The sequence below is a fragment of the Mustela nivalis genome (assembly GCF_964662115.1).
Source record: "Mustela nivalis genome assembly, chromosome: 10".
In the NCBI taxonomy this organism is placed as follows: Eukaryota; Metazoa; Chordata; class Mammalia; order Carnivora; family Mustelidae; genus Mustela; species Mustela nivalis.
This window is the reverse complement of record NC_139029.1, coordinates 80,608,040-80,624,597: the sequence shown is the minus strand read 5'-3', so window position 1 is coordinate 80,624,597 and position 16,558 is coordinate 80,608,040. Positions and strand designations below refer to the sequence as shown.

The following is a 16,558-nucleotide window of genomic DNA, read 5'->3' as shown; positions in this document are numbered from 1 at the left end:
AAGGTATCTGAATTTTATTCAGAAGCTGGTGGATACTAGAAGTCTAAAGGGGCATGCTGATTAAATATGTTTTCCTCATACACAGAGGGAAGATAGACATACGTGTGTCTGTTTTGGCTCCTGCTCTTCTCCTACTTCTCTCTGTATATCTTATATATTCTAAATTATATTGACAGGAGGACTTTAGGGTAGTTTATTCATATTTTAATCCAAAATACCCAGCACAGTCCCAAGCGTCCACTGAATAAATGGATGAATGGATGAATAAATGAAGAGATGGATGAATATTAGGATGACCACGTTGGGAAGGACCAGAATAGAATGAAATGACTTTTATTCAGAATGTCCCTACAGAAAATCCTCAGTAAAGACAAAAGCATATGGAAGTGGTATTTATATCAAGGTCAGCAAGTCTTCCTTCTGTTGAGGGAATCATCAGATGCTGGACACTCTCACTTGCATTAAAAACATAGCCTCCTGACTGGTCATCTTTTTTTTTTTTTTAAAGATTTTATTTATTTATTCGACAGAGAGAGATCACAAGTAGGCAGAGAGGAAGGCAGAGAGAGAGGAGGAAGCAAGCTCCCTGCTGAGCAGAGAGCCGGATGCGGGACTCGATCCCAGGACCCCGAGATCATGACCTGAGCCGAAGGCAGCGGCTTAATCCACTGAGCCACCCAGGCGCCCCTGACTGGTCATCTTGCTTTTTCCCTCACTTCTATATAATTCTACCAATATCAAACAGAAATTATACCATGTCACTCCCCTATGTCAAACCCTGCAGTGGTTTCCTCCTTTATTTAGAATATAGTTCTTCTCAGAGCTTATAAAGCACTCCTTGATGAAGCCCCTACTTCTCCCTCAGACCCCCCTCACCTCTTTGCTTGCTTCCTTTCTTTCATCTGCATAAGGCCTTCCTTCCTCCTGCTCGCCTCACCCTAATGCTTCCACAGTGCTTCCCTCTGCCTGCAATGATCTGCCTCGAGATCTTCACACACTGGCCTATTCTTAGCCTTCCTGTTTTAGCTCAGATGTCATCTCATTAAAGAGCCCTCCATGACCCTCCATCTCCCTAGATCTAAAGCACTTCTCCCCCCTTCTTACTCCCCTCAATATAACACCCTCTTCCATTAGTCCTCTTCATAACCGTCTTCACTATCATACAGTTCACTTACTTGTTCGCTTTCTGTCTCCTATCTTCTGCCAACTGAAATGTATACCCCACAAGGACAGATCCCTTATTACAGTTTACTGTAGTATCTACAGCAGGATTTAGTACATGGTAGACAATAAAACAGTTGCTCATTGAATGGGTGAATGCAAGCCAGGACCTTAATTTTTTCCTATGCAATCGTGATTAAACTCTGGAAAGAATATCCTGTGTGTACTGCCTTGCTGTCTTTGCCAAATCCTCTGTCCTTAGCCCCTTTAACTGCCTTTTGTTTTCATCATTTACCTCAAATTCCGTCTTATACTGCTCACTGACCTTCCAATCACCAAACTTAGTTACCTACCTTACATTTCTCTTGTATTTTACATCTTGAAATTATCCTTCTTGGTTTTTGTGGCTCAGAAATGCCTTGAGTCTCACAAAATGCTGACGATTCCCCCTCTGGCTTTAATTCATGTTGTGCTTGCTGCCACTTTGAAAACTAACTGGTTGACTCTTACCTGGATTTATGTTTTTGATTAACTTTATCCATCATTGTGACTATATCTAATCCCAAAGTACAGAGCTCTCCTGAGTTCTAGGTGTATACCTATCTCCAAATGTCCCTGAAGACCTCCAGGCTTTTCTAGTTGGTACATCTGTAGCTAATTTGTAGTTAGGTTCAAATCCCAATACTGTGACTTGGGTCACTTACCTCACTCTCTGTTTCCTCAGCTGTAAAACTGAAATAACATCTATTCTGTGAGGATTCAAAGAAACCATATATATTGCCTAGGTCAGAGCCAGCCATGTGTTCATGGAGGCATTTTCAATAAATGTTTGTCATTATTATCATTGTGAATGCATAACCTTCGCCAATACCAAAGGTATTTCTTGACTGCATGGTAATACCACTCATGTTCATATAAAGAAGTCGTATTTTTGAATTATGCATTTAGTTATGTATTAAAATTGTTTAAAATATATTCTACTGTATGTTTTAAGTTTGCATTGAAGTATGCCTACAGCCGATTGACAAGGGAAAAAAAGTCGTAAGATGGATATCAAAAAATAACATTAATGAGCTGCTAAAGCTAAAATTACAGGAACTTATGAAATTGGTTAAACATAAAAACCATTAAACTGTTTACTGAAGCTTCACAGATATACTGCAGCTAATGAGCATTTCTGCTATTTAAATAAGCCCAAATTGAACACACATTACATGGATACATAATTAGTCATGGCAGTCAAACACACATAGACTTACTTTTAAAGCTCTATTTAGGGAATCTTTTCCATTTGATTTATTTTGTTAATTAAAATATTTTTCAGTATTCACTTATATTTTAATAATATTGTTTTCACCAGTAGTATAATTTACTACCGGCTTTCTGTTTGTTTTTATTTATGCTTTAAATGCAGCAAATGGGGATTTTATATTAAACATTTTTCTTAATCCCTTTCTTTAATTATTTATATCACTTGATGGTATCATTCAGCATTTTAAAAGGTTCTTTCACTGGGAAGTATATATAAAATATTTCAGTAGCCTTTCTACTTTTTTCCACTGACTCCTAATTATCAAGAAGTATTAAGCACCCAAATGTGCATAGAATTATGATGATTATGGTCCAAATCAGATTAAAGGATGATCTATTCCTTCCAGGAGTTTGTAATCTTAAGTAGATGGTATCATTGAATATAAATAAGCAAATCAAAGTACGGCATTTGGGAATCCAACAGAGAATTTGAAAACAATCCCCATATATTTCCTTCAAGGACACTGACCTCCTTGTGGAGATCTCTCCCAGATAAAATGAAATCAAATCTTCAAGGTGTTTAGGGTTTTAAATAGATGAAATTATTGCAGAGAAATAAGCAAATCAAGGTGAAGTGCTTGGACAATTTTAATTCTTAATTGATTAGTTGGTCAGTTTAGGAAATGAGAATAGGACTCCCTGTAGAATACAAGTAAAACAAAAGGAGTTGCTACAGGCTATTATTGACATCCTTCTTTTTTTTTTTTTTTTTTTAAACTTGGGGAGCCTAAGCTTAGTCTACTCTGGAGGGGAGGAATATTAAATCAGTACTTCCCTACTGCCTGAATTCTACAAGCATATATAAACTGAATATTATTTAAGTATAGCAGTAGAGAAATTGAATAGTTAAATCAATCAAAAGAAATAACCAAGTGCCTATTGTTTCCTAGTCAGTGTGTTTGTCACTAAAGAAGTTTTGGGGTTTTTTTTTAGAAACTTTTTTTTTTTTAAAGGAAAATATTTGGATTTCCTCTCTACAGTGAGCTATCTATAATTGTGGAAATATGATCTACAAGAAAAATAATCAAGACAGGACAATTTGAGTGCTGAATAAATGGAATGGACAGCTATTATATTTTTCATCGAGTTCCTCTCTTACCAGTTTGTGCTAGATGCTGGGGAAGGAGCAGATATGGTCCCTAAACTCAAGGAATGGTGGAGGCAAAGTAACTAGAATGAAGTCACATAGTGGCTAGGTTAACAGAAAGTGGTTGTGGTTAACTTAACAAAGTAGGAAAAGAAAAGTTTCCATAGGAAGAGTTGACCTGAAGGCTATTATAAAGCTGGTCAAGATTAGAATTCTTCGCTGTCTCTCTACACCCACTCTGCTTCATTTTAATTACTCTGATGGCTCCTAGTTTTGAAACTTTCGAAGACTATTTTTTGGCCCATTCCTGGCTTCTAGTTCCTATACCAAAGGTCAATTGCAAGGAGGTTTTTGGAGTCAGAAATAACTGAATTCAAAAAAGAGCGTGCCACCCCTTGGCTATATTTAAGATGATAAAACCTACCTTAAAGAATTGTTTTGTGCTCTAAATGAGACTATTATGTGGGAATATACAGCATCATACCTGCCTCATACAAGGGATCAATAAATGTTCATTGCTTTTCTTAATGTTCTTCATTAGGTGAAGAGATATAAATGAGATGTAAGAGGTAACTAGGAGAGTTTACTTTGCATGAATTGTCAGAATATGGTAACTGACTGGAGGTTGAAATCAATGGAGAGAAGAGTCAAAGATTATGCCAAGATTTTTAAGATTTATTTCTGTGTCCTTTGAGAAAGGAGAATAGGAAAAAGGTGAAGAGTGATCGTGGAGTTAGGTGGAAAATCAGAAACTGTGGTGTCTTTGAAGCCAAGCGAAGGGACATTTAAGAGGAGGAAGTGATCATCTGTTCAATGCTCCTAAGAAATGGAGGAAGGCAGTACCACCGTTAGGGTGAGACAAGTGAGGTGCCTACCTGCACTTGAGCCTGAAGTCCTGAGCCTGGGGACCTTCTTAAGTTTTATTCTTCAGGTGCCTTTCTCACCTCATCCTGGCCTTGTCCTGAAACAAGGTAGTCACTGAGGAGAGTCACTGGATGTGGCAACTAGAGCTAATTAATCATCTTAGTGAAAAGAGTTTTTGTGAAGTTTTGGGAGGCAAATGGAATGGTTTAAAAATAAAAAATACTGTACATGTATGTACATGCTTATGAGAAATAATTCAGAGAGAGTGGCAAATAATAGAATATGTAATCTAGAGAGCAAAATGCCTACTAAGTAAGAGGAGAGGATCCTAGGGTTCATGTGGAGGAACTGACCTTTGATAAGAGGGAGAGTTCTATAATTATTATAAATAAGAAGGAAGAAAAGGCACCTGGGTGGCTCAGTTAATCATCAACCTTTTGATTTCCATTCACGTCATGATCATAGGGTTTTGAGATCCAGCCTCACATTGAGCCCCATGTGGGGCTCTGTATCCATGTTGGGCATGGAGCCTGCTTAAGATTCTCCCACTCCCTTTCCTTCTGCCCCTCTTCCCCACACCTGGCTCTCTTAAAAAAAAAATGAGAGAAAGAGTGGACACAGTTCCAGTAGGTTTATAGTTTGGACAATGGGCTCCCATATAATGGGTTCAATGTTCTTTATGAAATATAAGAGAAGACCTTCTCCTACAGTGAGGGCAAGGAAAGGGAGCTTGGTTGATCAAAAGTTTGAGGAGAAGAGAAAAGGTATAAATGGCTCTCACAATGAGTAAAAGATATGTGTGAAAGAGCAAGCATACAAGCTTACTAGTGTCAGTCATGAAATGGTGAAAGCCAGATGGAGAAGCTTGTAAACTGAGTTTTGGATGTAGTAATTGGAAGGGACAGTGCAGTGTCCACACTGGAATCTCGAATAGGCAGCTAAAAGAGCCAGGACAAAAGAGCTTAAAGTTGTGACTGAAGTCATTTTCGTAGAGATGATATTAAAAACACATGACTCAATCAGAGAAGAAGAATGAGATACGGAGGAGCCCAAGCCCAAGATGGACAGTTTAAAGATAAGAAGAGCCTGAATAGAGTAGCATTGTGCAAATCAAAGAAAGAGATTAAAATGAATGTGGTATAAATATCAGATGCTACCGGAAGGCAGAAGGGAGGAGGACTGAGGTAACAGAATTTAGGGACCATTGAAGATCATATTTCCATTAGAGGGACAGCCTGGAAGGAATAATTGGGTGGTGAAGAAGGTAGACAGTCAGGGGAAATGACTCTAAAATTAGGTAAAGGGGGAGGTTAGAATAAGAAAAGAGAACCATGCCAAAACTGAAGTTTTTCAAAATAGATGAGAGGAGAGCGGGAATATGGGAAATACAATATTCTAAAGAGAGTCAGAGATGTTTGAGGTCCTGGCGAAGTGAGAAGGTGCAGAATCAACGTTAACATTTGAGGGTTTTACAGTAGGACAATGATGAATCTTCACGGTGGGTTCCATTGCGTCTGTGAATGGACTGCATACTGATTGAAATACTTAGGCAGAAGGGAGACATGAAGAAAAGCTCATGCACGCAGACTTGATATTGTGAGTAGAAGGCTTTCTCTGGGCCTCTCCCTTCCTTACCCCAGGTTATTTTATTGAAGCAGAACTCTGATATCCTGGCCCTGTAATTAGAATTCATTTGCTCTTGGTGAGATTTTGCTTTCAGCTCTGAATTACTGAGATTATCTCCTCAGCTCGCCTTTTTGTTTCATTGTGCTTTGGTCCTATTGGCTAATAGGTTATGCAAAATTAAACAACAAGCATATAGATGAATTCATCCATGTTTTCAAGATATCATTTTATTATAAATGCTGAAATTTTTAGCCCCCCCATTGTTTTACAGCATTGCAAGCACTCCAAAGAATACTAATAATCCTTCTTCATTATGATTTCTGTTGTATTGTTTTATTGTTTATGCAGAATTAATTTATATTTATGTACTAAAATATAACATTCTTGACATCTTTTTATAAATACTGAGAAATATACTTGTCATATGCTCGTGGGTTTCTCTTCTATGTATATGACAGCACAGCTACATCAGTTTAATTGACCTTGGCAATCTGCATCTGCTAGTGATGTGTCCCTGAGGGACGGTTTCTGCAATTTTAAGCTGTGGCTTATTGAAGAACTTGTGTGTCACAATACAATTAAGTCTATATAAAAAAATCATTTCATGCATAACATTAAATTGACTAAAAGTTCTTATTTCAAAACCATTTCTTGTTTTAAAGCCACCTCAGAGTGTCTTTGTTTTTTAAATAAGCTCATTTGAACATAGTAGTAATTAAAGCAGAAAATTAACATAAATCTTGAATGTTTGGTATGAATTAAGGATGTTTTCGTTCTTTTTAAAGACTGCATAAAATTCCAAGCACCATATCACTTAACACATTTCTCTCCCATTTGCAGAATAATATAGGCTGTGAATAAGCATGTTTTAGGGTTCTTTTTCAAGTTCTTTTTCTGTTCAACTGTGGAGCCACTGGGACATATGCCGCAGCCTCCATCAAGATGCAACCTCATGGAAATCTGTGGGAAAAGTACGCATATCATAACAGAAAATCCCTCTCCCCTCACTCCCGTTATTTTATAAACAAGGAAGAAAAAATACAATCCTTCTATTAATATTCATTTAACACTTCATAGGAAATGGCAAGCAGTTATTTGGTTTGCAAATGTAAATATACATTTTTCATCCACTTATGCTTTCACTCCTTCCAAGCTAGATAAAGTCAGAACAGAAGATGTGCTTCTGAGATTTATTTTCATTGTATTTCAAGTTAAATGTATCAGCAGAGATGTAAGGGAGCTGTGAGGAGTTCATAGAAGTATAGTTACAATGATGAGGAGGATGAAAGTCTTCCTCATAAGAAGCAGCTAAATAAATGAACTTCTTTCTGACAAATTATGCATAAAATACATATGTATTTTTTTTCACCGTTTCCTCGATTTGAGTTGTAAATTGAATACTTTGAAGCTTACAAAATATGGTTAGATATATGGTTAGGAATTACTATATCTCAAGAGTCATTGAAATCATGAAAGGTGTTATTTGGATTCGTAATCTGAGCCAAAGTTTCAATAAATTAATGGATTATCTCCCCCTTCCTTTATGTCTATTTTATTATAAATTTTGGAATTTATGTATATACAAATATACAGATGGATGCATATAGATCATATACTTAAATACAGAGCCCGCTGTGCCAACAGGGAAATTATCCTAGTCATTTGATGTTCAAGTTGTAATGAACAGTCATTCTTGTATTAGCTCCTTAATGCCACTGATAGAAAGCTTTTTTTTTAACCTACTGTAGCATTTCTTTTACAGACATATAAGTTGTCTATATTCTATTTTGCCAAAAATCCCTTGTAGATATTGACAAATCAACATATGGATATATTTTTTTAAGATTTTATTTATTTATTTAACAGAGAGAGAGAAGGAGATCACAGTAGGCACAGAAGCAGGCAGAGAGAGAGGGGGAAGCAGGCTCCCCGCTGAGCAGAGAGCCTGATTCGAGGCTCCATCCCAGGACCCTGAGATCATGACCTGAGACAAAGGCAGAGGCTTAACCCTCTGAGCCTTTCAGGTGCCCCAATCAACATATGGATATTAAAGTGGAAACAAGTGATCTCTATTTTGAGTGATGTAAGCTTTTCTGTAATGTATTAATAACATCATAACCTACTGCTTGACCTCATTGTTTTTTCTACTTATTTTTAAAATGAAACTATGGACATGCTAAACTTGAAGTCTTCTAAAAAGATTAGGGAGAAAATTGAGTAGAGAGTTTTTAAAAGGGGACTGAAATCATTTTCAATACAAGAGAAAAATCCTCTTCTTTTTTGGAACACAGTGTCAGCGAGTTATTTAATTATTAGTGAGGTTAGCTGGATATTACAAATGATAAAATAATTAAAACAGTTAATATTCACATCCAAGACTTCAAGGATAAATGAATCAAATATTGAGGAAAGAGTATATTTTCAAAAGTAAACATAAGTATGTATGAATGTTTGAGACATAGACTCATACAATGCATACATCATGGAAAGACCCATGAATGGAATAGTGCTTTTGAATTCACAAATAAATGCTTCTAGGATGGCTTACGGTGTTGGTGCCAAATATTTTAAGAAAAGCAAGATTTACTTAATAAACTTACAGTAACATCTCCTGACTACTTATTGACCAAGTTAGTGATGGAGCTCTAATATTAAAGTAAATCACACTATGTACATTTTTAAGTCACAAGGAATTATAACACATATTACTTAACTTCCCTTTCATTCGAAGGCATTTAGTCAGTACCTGGTGTGTATGATGCACTGTACTCAAGGGTTAATTCAAGTTTTGTGAGGACTGAAGTTTATTAATAATTTGAGGTCTCCTTTATTTATAAAAAAGAAAAAAGAAAAGAAAAAGAATTACAAATTCAAATTTAGGCACAGGGCCTTAAAAGAGGACCATGCAAGTGAGAGACCCTGAAGCTTAAGCTTCAAAAACTTCACAGTATATATGTCTTTGACTGTAATAGCTGCTATGGGAAATCAAAGATAACTAAGGCATAATCCCTACCTTGCTCAAGCTTAGAGTGAAATCTGTGCTAACCTTCAAGGATATTCCTGTTAAAAAAAAAAAAAAAAAAAAACAAAAAAAAAAAAACAGTGAAGAACATATATAAAAGGGCTTTGATCTTCTGGTGAAATAATTTTAGATTCCTTCTCATTTAAAAATCTTTATTGCAGTTCTTTATATAGAACAAAGGCATATCAAAGTCTTGGACAAATAAGGTCATTTCTTACAGGAGAATTATTTTTTATTCACTCTATCTCACATTATATGTGGTGGTGTGTTTCAGTTACCATTATTATTGTAATAGGTTGAATTGATAAGCCGTGCTCACTATTGACTTTTTTGCAACTCAAGTAACTGTCAACAGATGGTAGTGATGATCTGTTATGCGATGGAGAACAAATGATAAAGGTATCTTTTCATGTGACCTTTAAAGACATTAGAAAGATCTTGTCAAAATGCCGTTCTACATTGAAAATAATTACATGAATATTTAATTTTACTCTCGACGAAAGGTGAAATCACATCAGAGATATAAACACTATCAGATTTTTAAAATAAAAACCTGAGCACAATAACATTACCCCATCTGTTCATTCATTCATTCATTCATTCATCCATGCACTCATGCATTGACTTGAGTGTCTCCTATACTGCAACTATTGTAGTAGGCTTTGTGGTACAGTGGCCAGCAGCATGGACACATTGCTATTCTCATGGAACCTACAGTCGTGTGGGGAGCAGATAATCAACAGTAATTCTGTAAATAGTTTTCTAAAATTCTAATATTCTGCAGATAGAAAACTATAAAGGTTTATTTTTATGTCTTGCTTTTCTATTATTGTTTAGAAGAAATGGTTTTAGGTATCAGAATTTTTTTTTTTTTTTTTTTACATTTGGTGGTTTTATTTTAAACTTGACTCATTAATTTATTTAAGAAATAACTTTTGTGTTCCAAAAATTTATAATCTATTTAAGTTGTTATATTCTCTTTTGAATGAAAGTAAAGAATAGCACCGAAAGTCTGTCCCAAGATGCTGTACTTAAAATTCATGACATGAATACCTGGAGAGAGCATTTAATCTGGAACACTGGCTCAGTTTGCTCCATTATAGATGGTGCTACTATCTTTATGTCCTTCTTCTCTTGATGAACCCTTTTGGTAACTTGCATCTTTGACCTCTTCCAGTTATTAGAATTATGTGTGTACTTAAGGATATTTCTTTAGATATTTTTCTTAAAGGAACTCAAAATCTTTCTTGTCCCATAACACATTTAGATTCATTATAACATAACAAATAATTTAAATTTTTTTTTGCAAAGCAATATGCACAAAGAACCAATGGTAGTGTGTGCATTTGTTGATTTTTATAAAATAGAATCTGATAGCTAATGTAGCTGTATTCTGGGTCCACTGAATTGCTTAACATTAGGTGCAAAAAATTTGGTTAAAATGTAGAAGATTTTAGAGCAGCAATGTCTATAATAGCCAAAGTATGGAAAGAACCTAGATGACCATCAAAAGATGAATGGACAAAGAAGATGTGGTATATATACACAATGGAATACTATGCAACCATCAAAAGAAATGAAATCTTGCCATTTGCAACGATGTGGATGGAACTAGCAGGTATCATGCTTAGCGAATAAGTCAAGCAGAGAAAGACAACTATCATATGATCTCCCTGATATGAGGAAGTGGAGATGCAACATGGGGGGTTAAGTGGGTAGGAGAAGAATAAATGAAACAAGATGGGATTGGGAGGGAGACAAACCATAAGTGACTCATAATCTCACAAAACAAACTGAGGGTTGCTGGGGGGAAGGGGGTTGGGAGAAGGAGGGTGGGGTTATGGACATTGGGGAGGGTATGTGCTATGGTGAGTGCTGTGAAGTGTGTAAACCTGGCAATTCACAGACCTGTACCCTTGGGGATAAAGATATATGTTTATAAAAATTTTAAAAAATTTAAAAAAAAAGTAGAAGATTTTGTCTTGTTTTATTTATAAAATCTCTTATTGTGAATGGAAGAGACTGGCCATTGACCCACATTCACAGTATAACTTTTACCTGTTACACACAGGAACAAGTTTAGGATTGTATGAGTAATATCATATTCATAAGAATAATGGTGTGGACAAAGAAATTTTTAGAAAATTCATTTTATGTTCATTTAAAGGGATTTAAATGGATTTTATACACATTAAAATATTTGAAAGGATGTGCTTCCCTTCTTTTTGGATCTGTACTTTCTAGACAATAAATACTAGATCTGACATATTGCCCAAATCTGTAATCTTTAAAATCTACATGTGAGGTATACTTTGAATTGATTAAGTCAGTATGCTTTAGATGTATTGTTAACTCAGGTATTTCATTAACTTTCCATTTTTATGGTTCATTAATAACAGTTGTTTGAATCCCGAGAACAATAATTAAGTCATAATTTTTCTTAATTTTCAAATTATTGTTACACGATGCACAGATTAGTCATTGCCTCTTATCTTTCTTTTTTTTTTTCTTCCAGTAAAAGAAGCCTTGAGCCCTCTAAAATTTAACAGATGGAATCTCCCAGAAGTAGATCCAGAAACTATGCAAACCAGTGAACCATGGGTGTTTGCAGGTGGTGATATTGTTGGTGTGGCTAATACTACAGTGGAATCAGTGAATGATGGAAAGCAAGCTTCTTGGTACATTCACAAATATATACAGGTGGGCATTTGTCATCACTTTTAGCCAATTTTTTCCAATGGATATATACTTCTTCATTTATTTTTGCTATGCATTCATATGAGAATTTGTATATGGTAGTATATGACATATACCTATACATATATTTACTTGGACAAAATTTTTTTAACATGGACTGGATAGCACAACCGCTTAACTGATTGAAGATTCAGTGTGCATTTCTATAGGGAAACCCCATGAAGTTATTAGTTCTGCTGTGTTCAAAATATTTATCAATGACTTAAAGACATAGATAATACATTTATCAAATCTGAATGGTACACAATGTGATAGCAGATAAGATCTATATTCCTAATGATCTTACACTGTCCAGAAAACTATGTTGTCTGTCCATTTGAATGAGATGGATTCCTATCCATTTCCCCAATTATATGCACCTAATTGAAAAGAAAACAAATATTTTATAAATTTTGATTGTAATTTTTTCACTCTTTAATCTTATGAAACAAATGCAGAATATAAAAATGATAAAATATAAAGTTGAACATACTCTTACAGTAACTGGGTGGTTATGGGGAAGAAAAGAGCCATAATTACTACATCTCAGTTGTCTACTTTTTGACAAAATGCTTTGTTTTCTTCTTGCTCTGTAATTGGATTAAATGTAGATATAGTGATCTCCTTTATACAAAATGTTTCTGGAAAGGTTTACTCTTATAAATACAATTCTTCTTTCTTTCCTATTTGGGAAAGACTCTATTCATAACATGCTGTCTGCCTCTCTTTCAATTTCTTTTGTTTGTTTCCCACACACTGACAAAATTCACTTTGCCTTTAATGTCTCCCTGAATATTTCTCTTCTTCTTTGCCATGACCATTTAGTCTTTACGGTTGTCCTCCTATCTTTTTTCTGTAACCTATGCAGGACTTCTTACTATCAGGTACAGCCTGGACTTGGTACTGATTGTATCATATTTTTTATGTTCAATTCCCTGACCTAATCCCACCTCAGCCCAGCATCTCTGAGGAGTGGGGCTTGGGTTGTTGTGGTCCGGGTTGCAGCTTGTTTCTAAGGTCTCTAAAAATGGGTGTAACCAGCTTATAGGTCATGCACAGAGATAAAAATGTGATTTAGGAAACAACATTGTGTGGAGATGACAAATCTAAAATTAAGAATGCTGTCCAAATCAGTCCTAAGTCCAAAGGGATGAGACTTAGGGTAAAAAGGGAAAAGGAATGCAGTTTTAACAGGCAGAAACCTGGGAACCCAAGAGAGCAAAAGCTGGTAGTAGCTTCTGCTCCAGTCTTTGTCACCTATATTTTGGAGAGTCTCCATAGCCTCTGAGATACACAGTGGAGAGGTTCAGCTGCCCAAGATGGACTCCTGATTTGGCTCCTCTTGCTCATTCTGTTGCAAAAATTATCACCCTGTTTTCTTTATTATTTTTTTTTAAGATTTTATTTATTTATTTGACAGAAGGAGATCACAAGTAGGCAGAGAGGCAGGCGGAGGGGCTGGGGTGGGGGGAGCAGTCTCCCCCAACTCTCCCCGAGCAGAGAGCCTGATAGGGGGCTTGATCCCGATAGCAGAGGCTTTAACCCACTGAGACACCCAGGTGCCCCTCACCCTGTATTTCTCCTCATTTTACTCTTCTTGTCACAGCACTCTCAATAGTCCAAGTTGTACCTCTGTATAACTCCCTCATCTGTATTTCCATCTCTGTTCTTCTGTGATCCAGCTGTCTGCTGATAATCTTCACTTGTGTGTCTCATTATATTTCAGATTTACTGGACACCACTTGGTTACCTACATTTCTACTTCATTGCTATTAAACTAAACATACTCTCCCAAATCTGTTCTACCTCCAATATTTAACATTTCTGATACCCAGCTTCAAAGCCTCTAAATCAGTGTTCATTATACATCTAATTACTGACTTCTAGATTACTTAAGACTAATACAGTTTTCAAATTCCATTTTGAAACCAAAATAGGCCTCACAGCTTTTTATTTTACTGTGTAATGGCATTAAAGCAAGCACTTGAATACATGAAATTATAACAAATACTCTATTATATATACAAGAAATAATAAAGTTTGATGAGAAAAGTAGAAAACAATACAATCTCAGAATAAGCTACTTCTTAAAATATAGATGAAAAATTTATACTAGTGTGTTTATGCATACATATTTTTCTCATTATAAGATAATACTGTTGTATACATCTTTACTTATGAACCATTTATTTAAATTTTATTCTCTTCTCTCTCTCTCTCTCTCATGTATACTCTTTCATATACTTACTTTAATTTGCTTGCTTTTTTGTGCTGAATACAATTTTTGGTTGACCATACATCTCACTTACCATTCTGTTAACTTCTTGAAGAAATGAGACTAGAATCAGGAGATAGGAGAAAAGGCCCTTGTGCGAGGCCAGATGATACCTAGTGAATGCATGAATTTAGTCTACAAGAGTAAAAATGGTGGGAAGTCAGAGATACTGAGCAGATCTGAAAAGTAAAATTGAATGAGGGACAGTGGAAAATGGCATGTGTTAATGCGTTTTCTAAAGATTTAAATCCATTTATAGCTTTTAGATTAAAGTACTTAGAGAATATTTACTATATTTGTGATGATTGTGATTTTGTCCTACTTCACAGTTATCATTCAAGAGGATTCCTAAGGATGTTTCTCTTTTGACTTTACTTTTATCTTCTACATCCCTGAGTCTAATAAATGTGTACTGAAAAAAAAAAAAAAAAAAGAGAAATCATTTTATTTAGCTTCCACTTACTCATAAAAGGAAAGAAACAGAATTTTAGGTATGATGAAAAAGAAAAGTGTGCATGCTTTAAAATACATATTGCTAGGAATGATAGCGTTTGAAATATAAAATTTAAAAAAATCCTGACCAGTAAGAGTTTTGGTTTTGGCTGAAAGCTTTGGACTTGTCAAACAAAGTATTGAATTGCATTTTAAAGATGGAGTAGAAATGGAAAGCAGGTAAAATCTCTGTCAAGTAAAATCAACACTTCCACCTTCCTGCCTGTTGGTTGCAAAGTGCTAAGCAGTGATAAGACTAAAAGGAACAAACTATAGAAATGATCCCTGAAAGTATAGAACTCATGGCTTTTTTCCTGTGATTTTTTTTAGTCTTGCAGTTAATTTAATTTTTTCTTTTTGATTTTTTTTTTTCTCGCCTTCGGGTAAATTTTTTTTTTTTTAAACTATTACCTTTTTCTTTTTTAACGATTTTTTACTATTTTATCTAATATATATATTTTTTCTTTTTTACATTTTTCTTAGGTGTTTTCTTTTTTTTAAAATTCTTTTCTTTTCTTTTCTTTTCTTTTCTTTTCTTTTTTTTTCTTTTCTTTTTGCTTTTTTTTTTCTTTCTTCCTTTTTGAACCTCTTTTTATCCCCTTTCTCCCCACTCACGATTTTGGATCTCTTCTAATTTGGTTAAAGCATATTTTCCTGGGGTTGTTGCCACCCTTTTAGTATTTTACTTGCCCCTTCATTTACTCTTATCTGGACAAAATGACAAGACGTAAAAATTCAACACAAAAAAAAGAACAAGAGGCAGTACCGAAGGCTAGGGACCTAATCAATACAGACATCGGTAATATGTCAGATCTAGAGTTCAGAATGACAATTCTCAAGGTTCTAGCCGGGCTCGAAAAAGGCATGGAAGATATTAGAGAAACCCTCTCGAGAGATATAAAAGCCCTTTCTGGAGAAATAAAAGAACTAAAATCTAACCAAGTTGAAATAAAAAAAGCTATTAATGAGGTGCAATCAAAAATGGAGGCTCTAACTGCTAGGATAAATGAGGCAGAAGAAAGAATTAGTGATATAGAAGACCAAATGACAGAGAATAAAGAAGCTGAGCAAAAGAGGGACAAACAGCTACTGGACCACGAGGGGAGAATTCGAGAGATAAGTGACACCATAAGACGAAACAACATTAGAATACTTGGGATTCCAGAAGAAGAAGAAAGAGAGAGGGGAGCAGAAGGTATACTGGAGAGAATTATTGGGGAGAATTTCCCCAATATGGCAAAGGGTACGAGCATCAAAATTCAGGAGGTTCAGAGAACGCCCCTCAAAATCAATAAGAATAGGCCCACACCCCGTCACCTAATAGTAAAATTTACAAGTCTCAGTGACAAAGAGAAAATCCTGAAAGCAGCCCGGGAAAAGAAGTCTGTAACATACAATGGTAAAAATATTAGATTGGCAGCTGACTTATCCACAGAGACCTGGCAGGCCAGAAAGAGCTGGCATGATATTTTCAGAGCACTAAACGAGAAAAACATGCAGCCAAGAATACTATATCCAGCTAGGCTATCATTGAAAATAGAAGGAGAGATTAAAAGCTTCCAGGACAAACAACAACTGAAAGAATTTGCAAATACCAAACCAGCTCTACAGGAAATATTGAAAGGGGTCCTCTAAGCAAAGAGAGAGCCTACAAGTGGTAGATCAGAAAGGAACAGAGACCATATACAGTAACAGTCACCTTACAGGCAATACAATGGCACTAAATTCATATCTCTCAATAGTTACCCTGAATGTGAATGGGCTAAATGCCCCTGTCAAAAGACACAGGGTATCAGAATGGATAAAAAAACAAAACCCATCTATATGTTGCCTCCAAGAAACACATTTTAAGCCTGAAGACACCTCCAGATTTAAAGTGACGGGGTGGAAAAGAATTTACCATGCTAATGGACATCAGAAGAAAGCAGGAGTGGCAATCCTTATATCAGATCAATTAGATTTTAAGCCAAAGACTATAATAAGA

The 16,558-nt window shown here is 35.5% G+C and overlaps 1 protein-coding gene across 5 annotated transcripts in view; it reads left to right on the top strand.

The window, feature by feature from the left end:
- The window catches only part of DPYD (dihydropyrimidine dehydrogenase), an 831,034-nt gene that overhangs the window by 390,242 nt on the left and 424,234 nt on the right, over positions 1 to 16,558 (top strand). For all 5 annotated transcript variants that reach the window (XM_082686466.1, XM_082686464.1, XM_082686465.1 and 2 more), the window contains one exon: positions 11,587 to 11,771. In XM_082686466.1, coding sequence (XP_082542592.1) covers positions 11,587 to 11,771 — 185 coding nt within the window. The remainder of the gene's footprint in view (positions 1 to 11,586; positions 11,772 to 16,558) is intronic.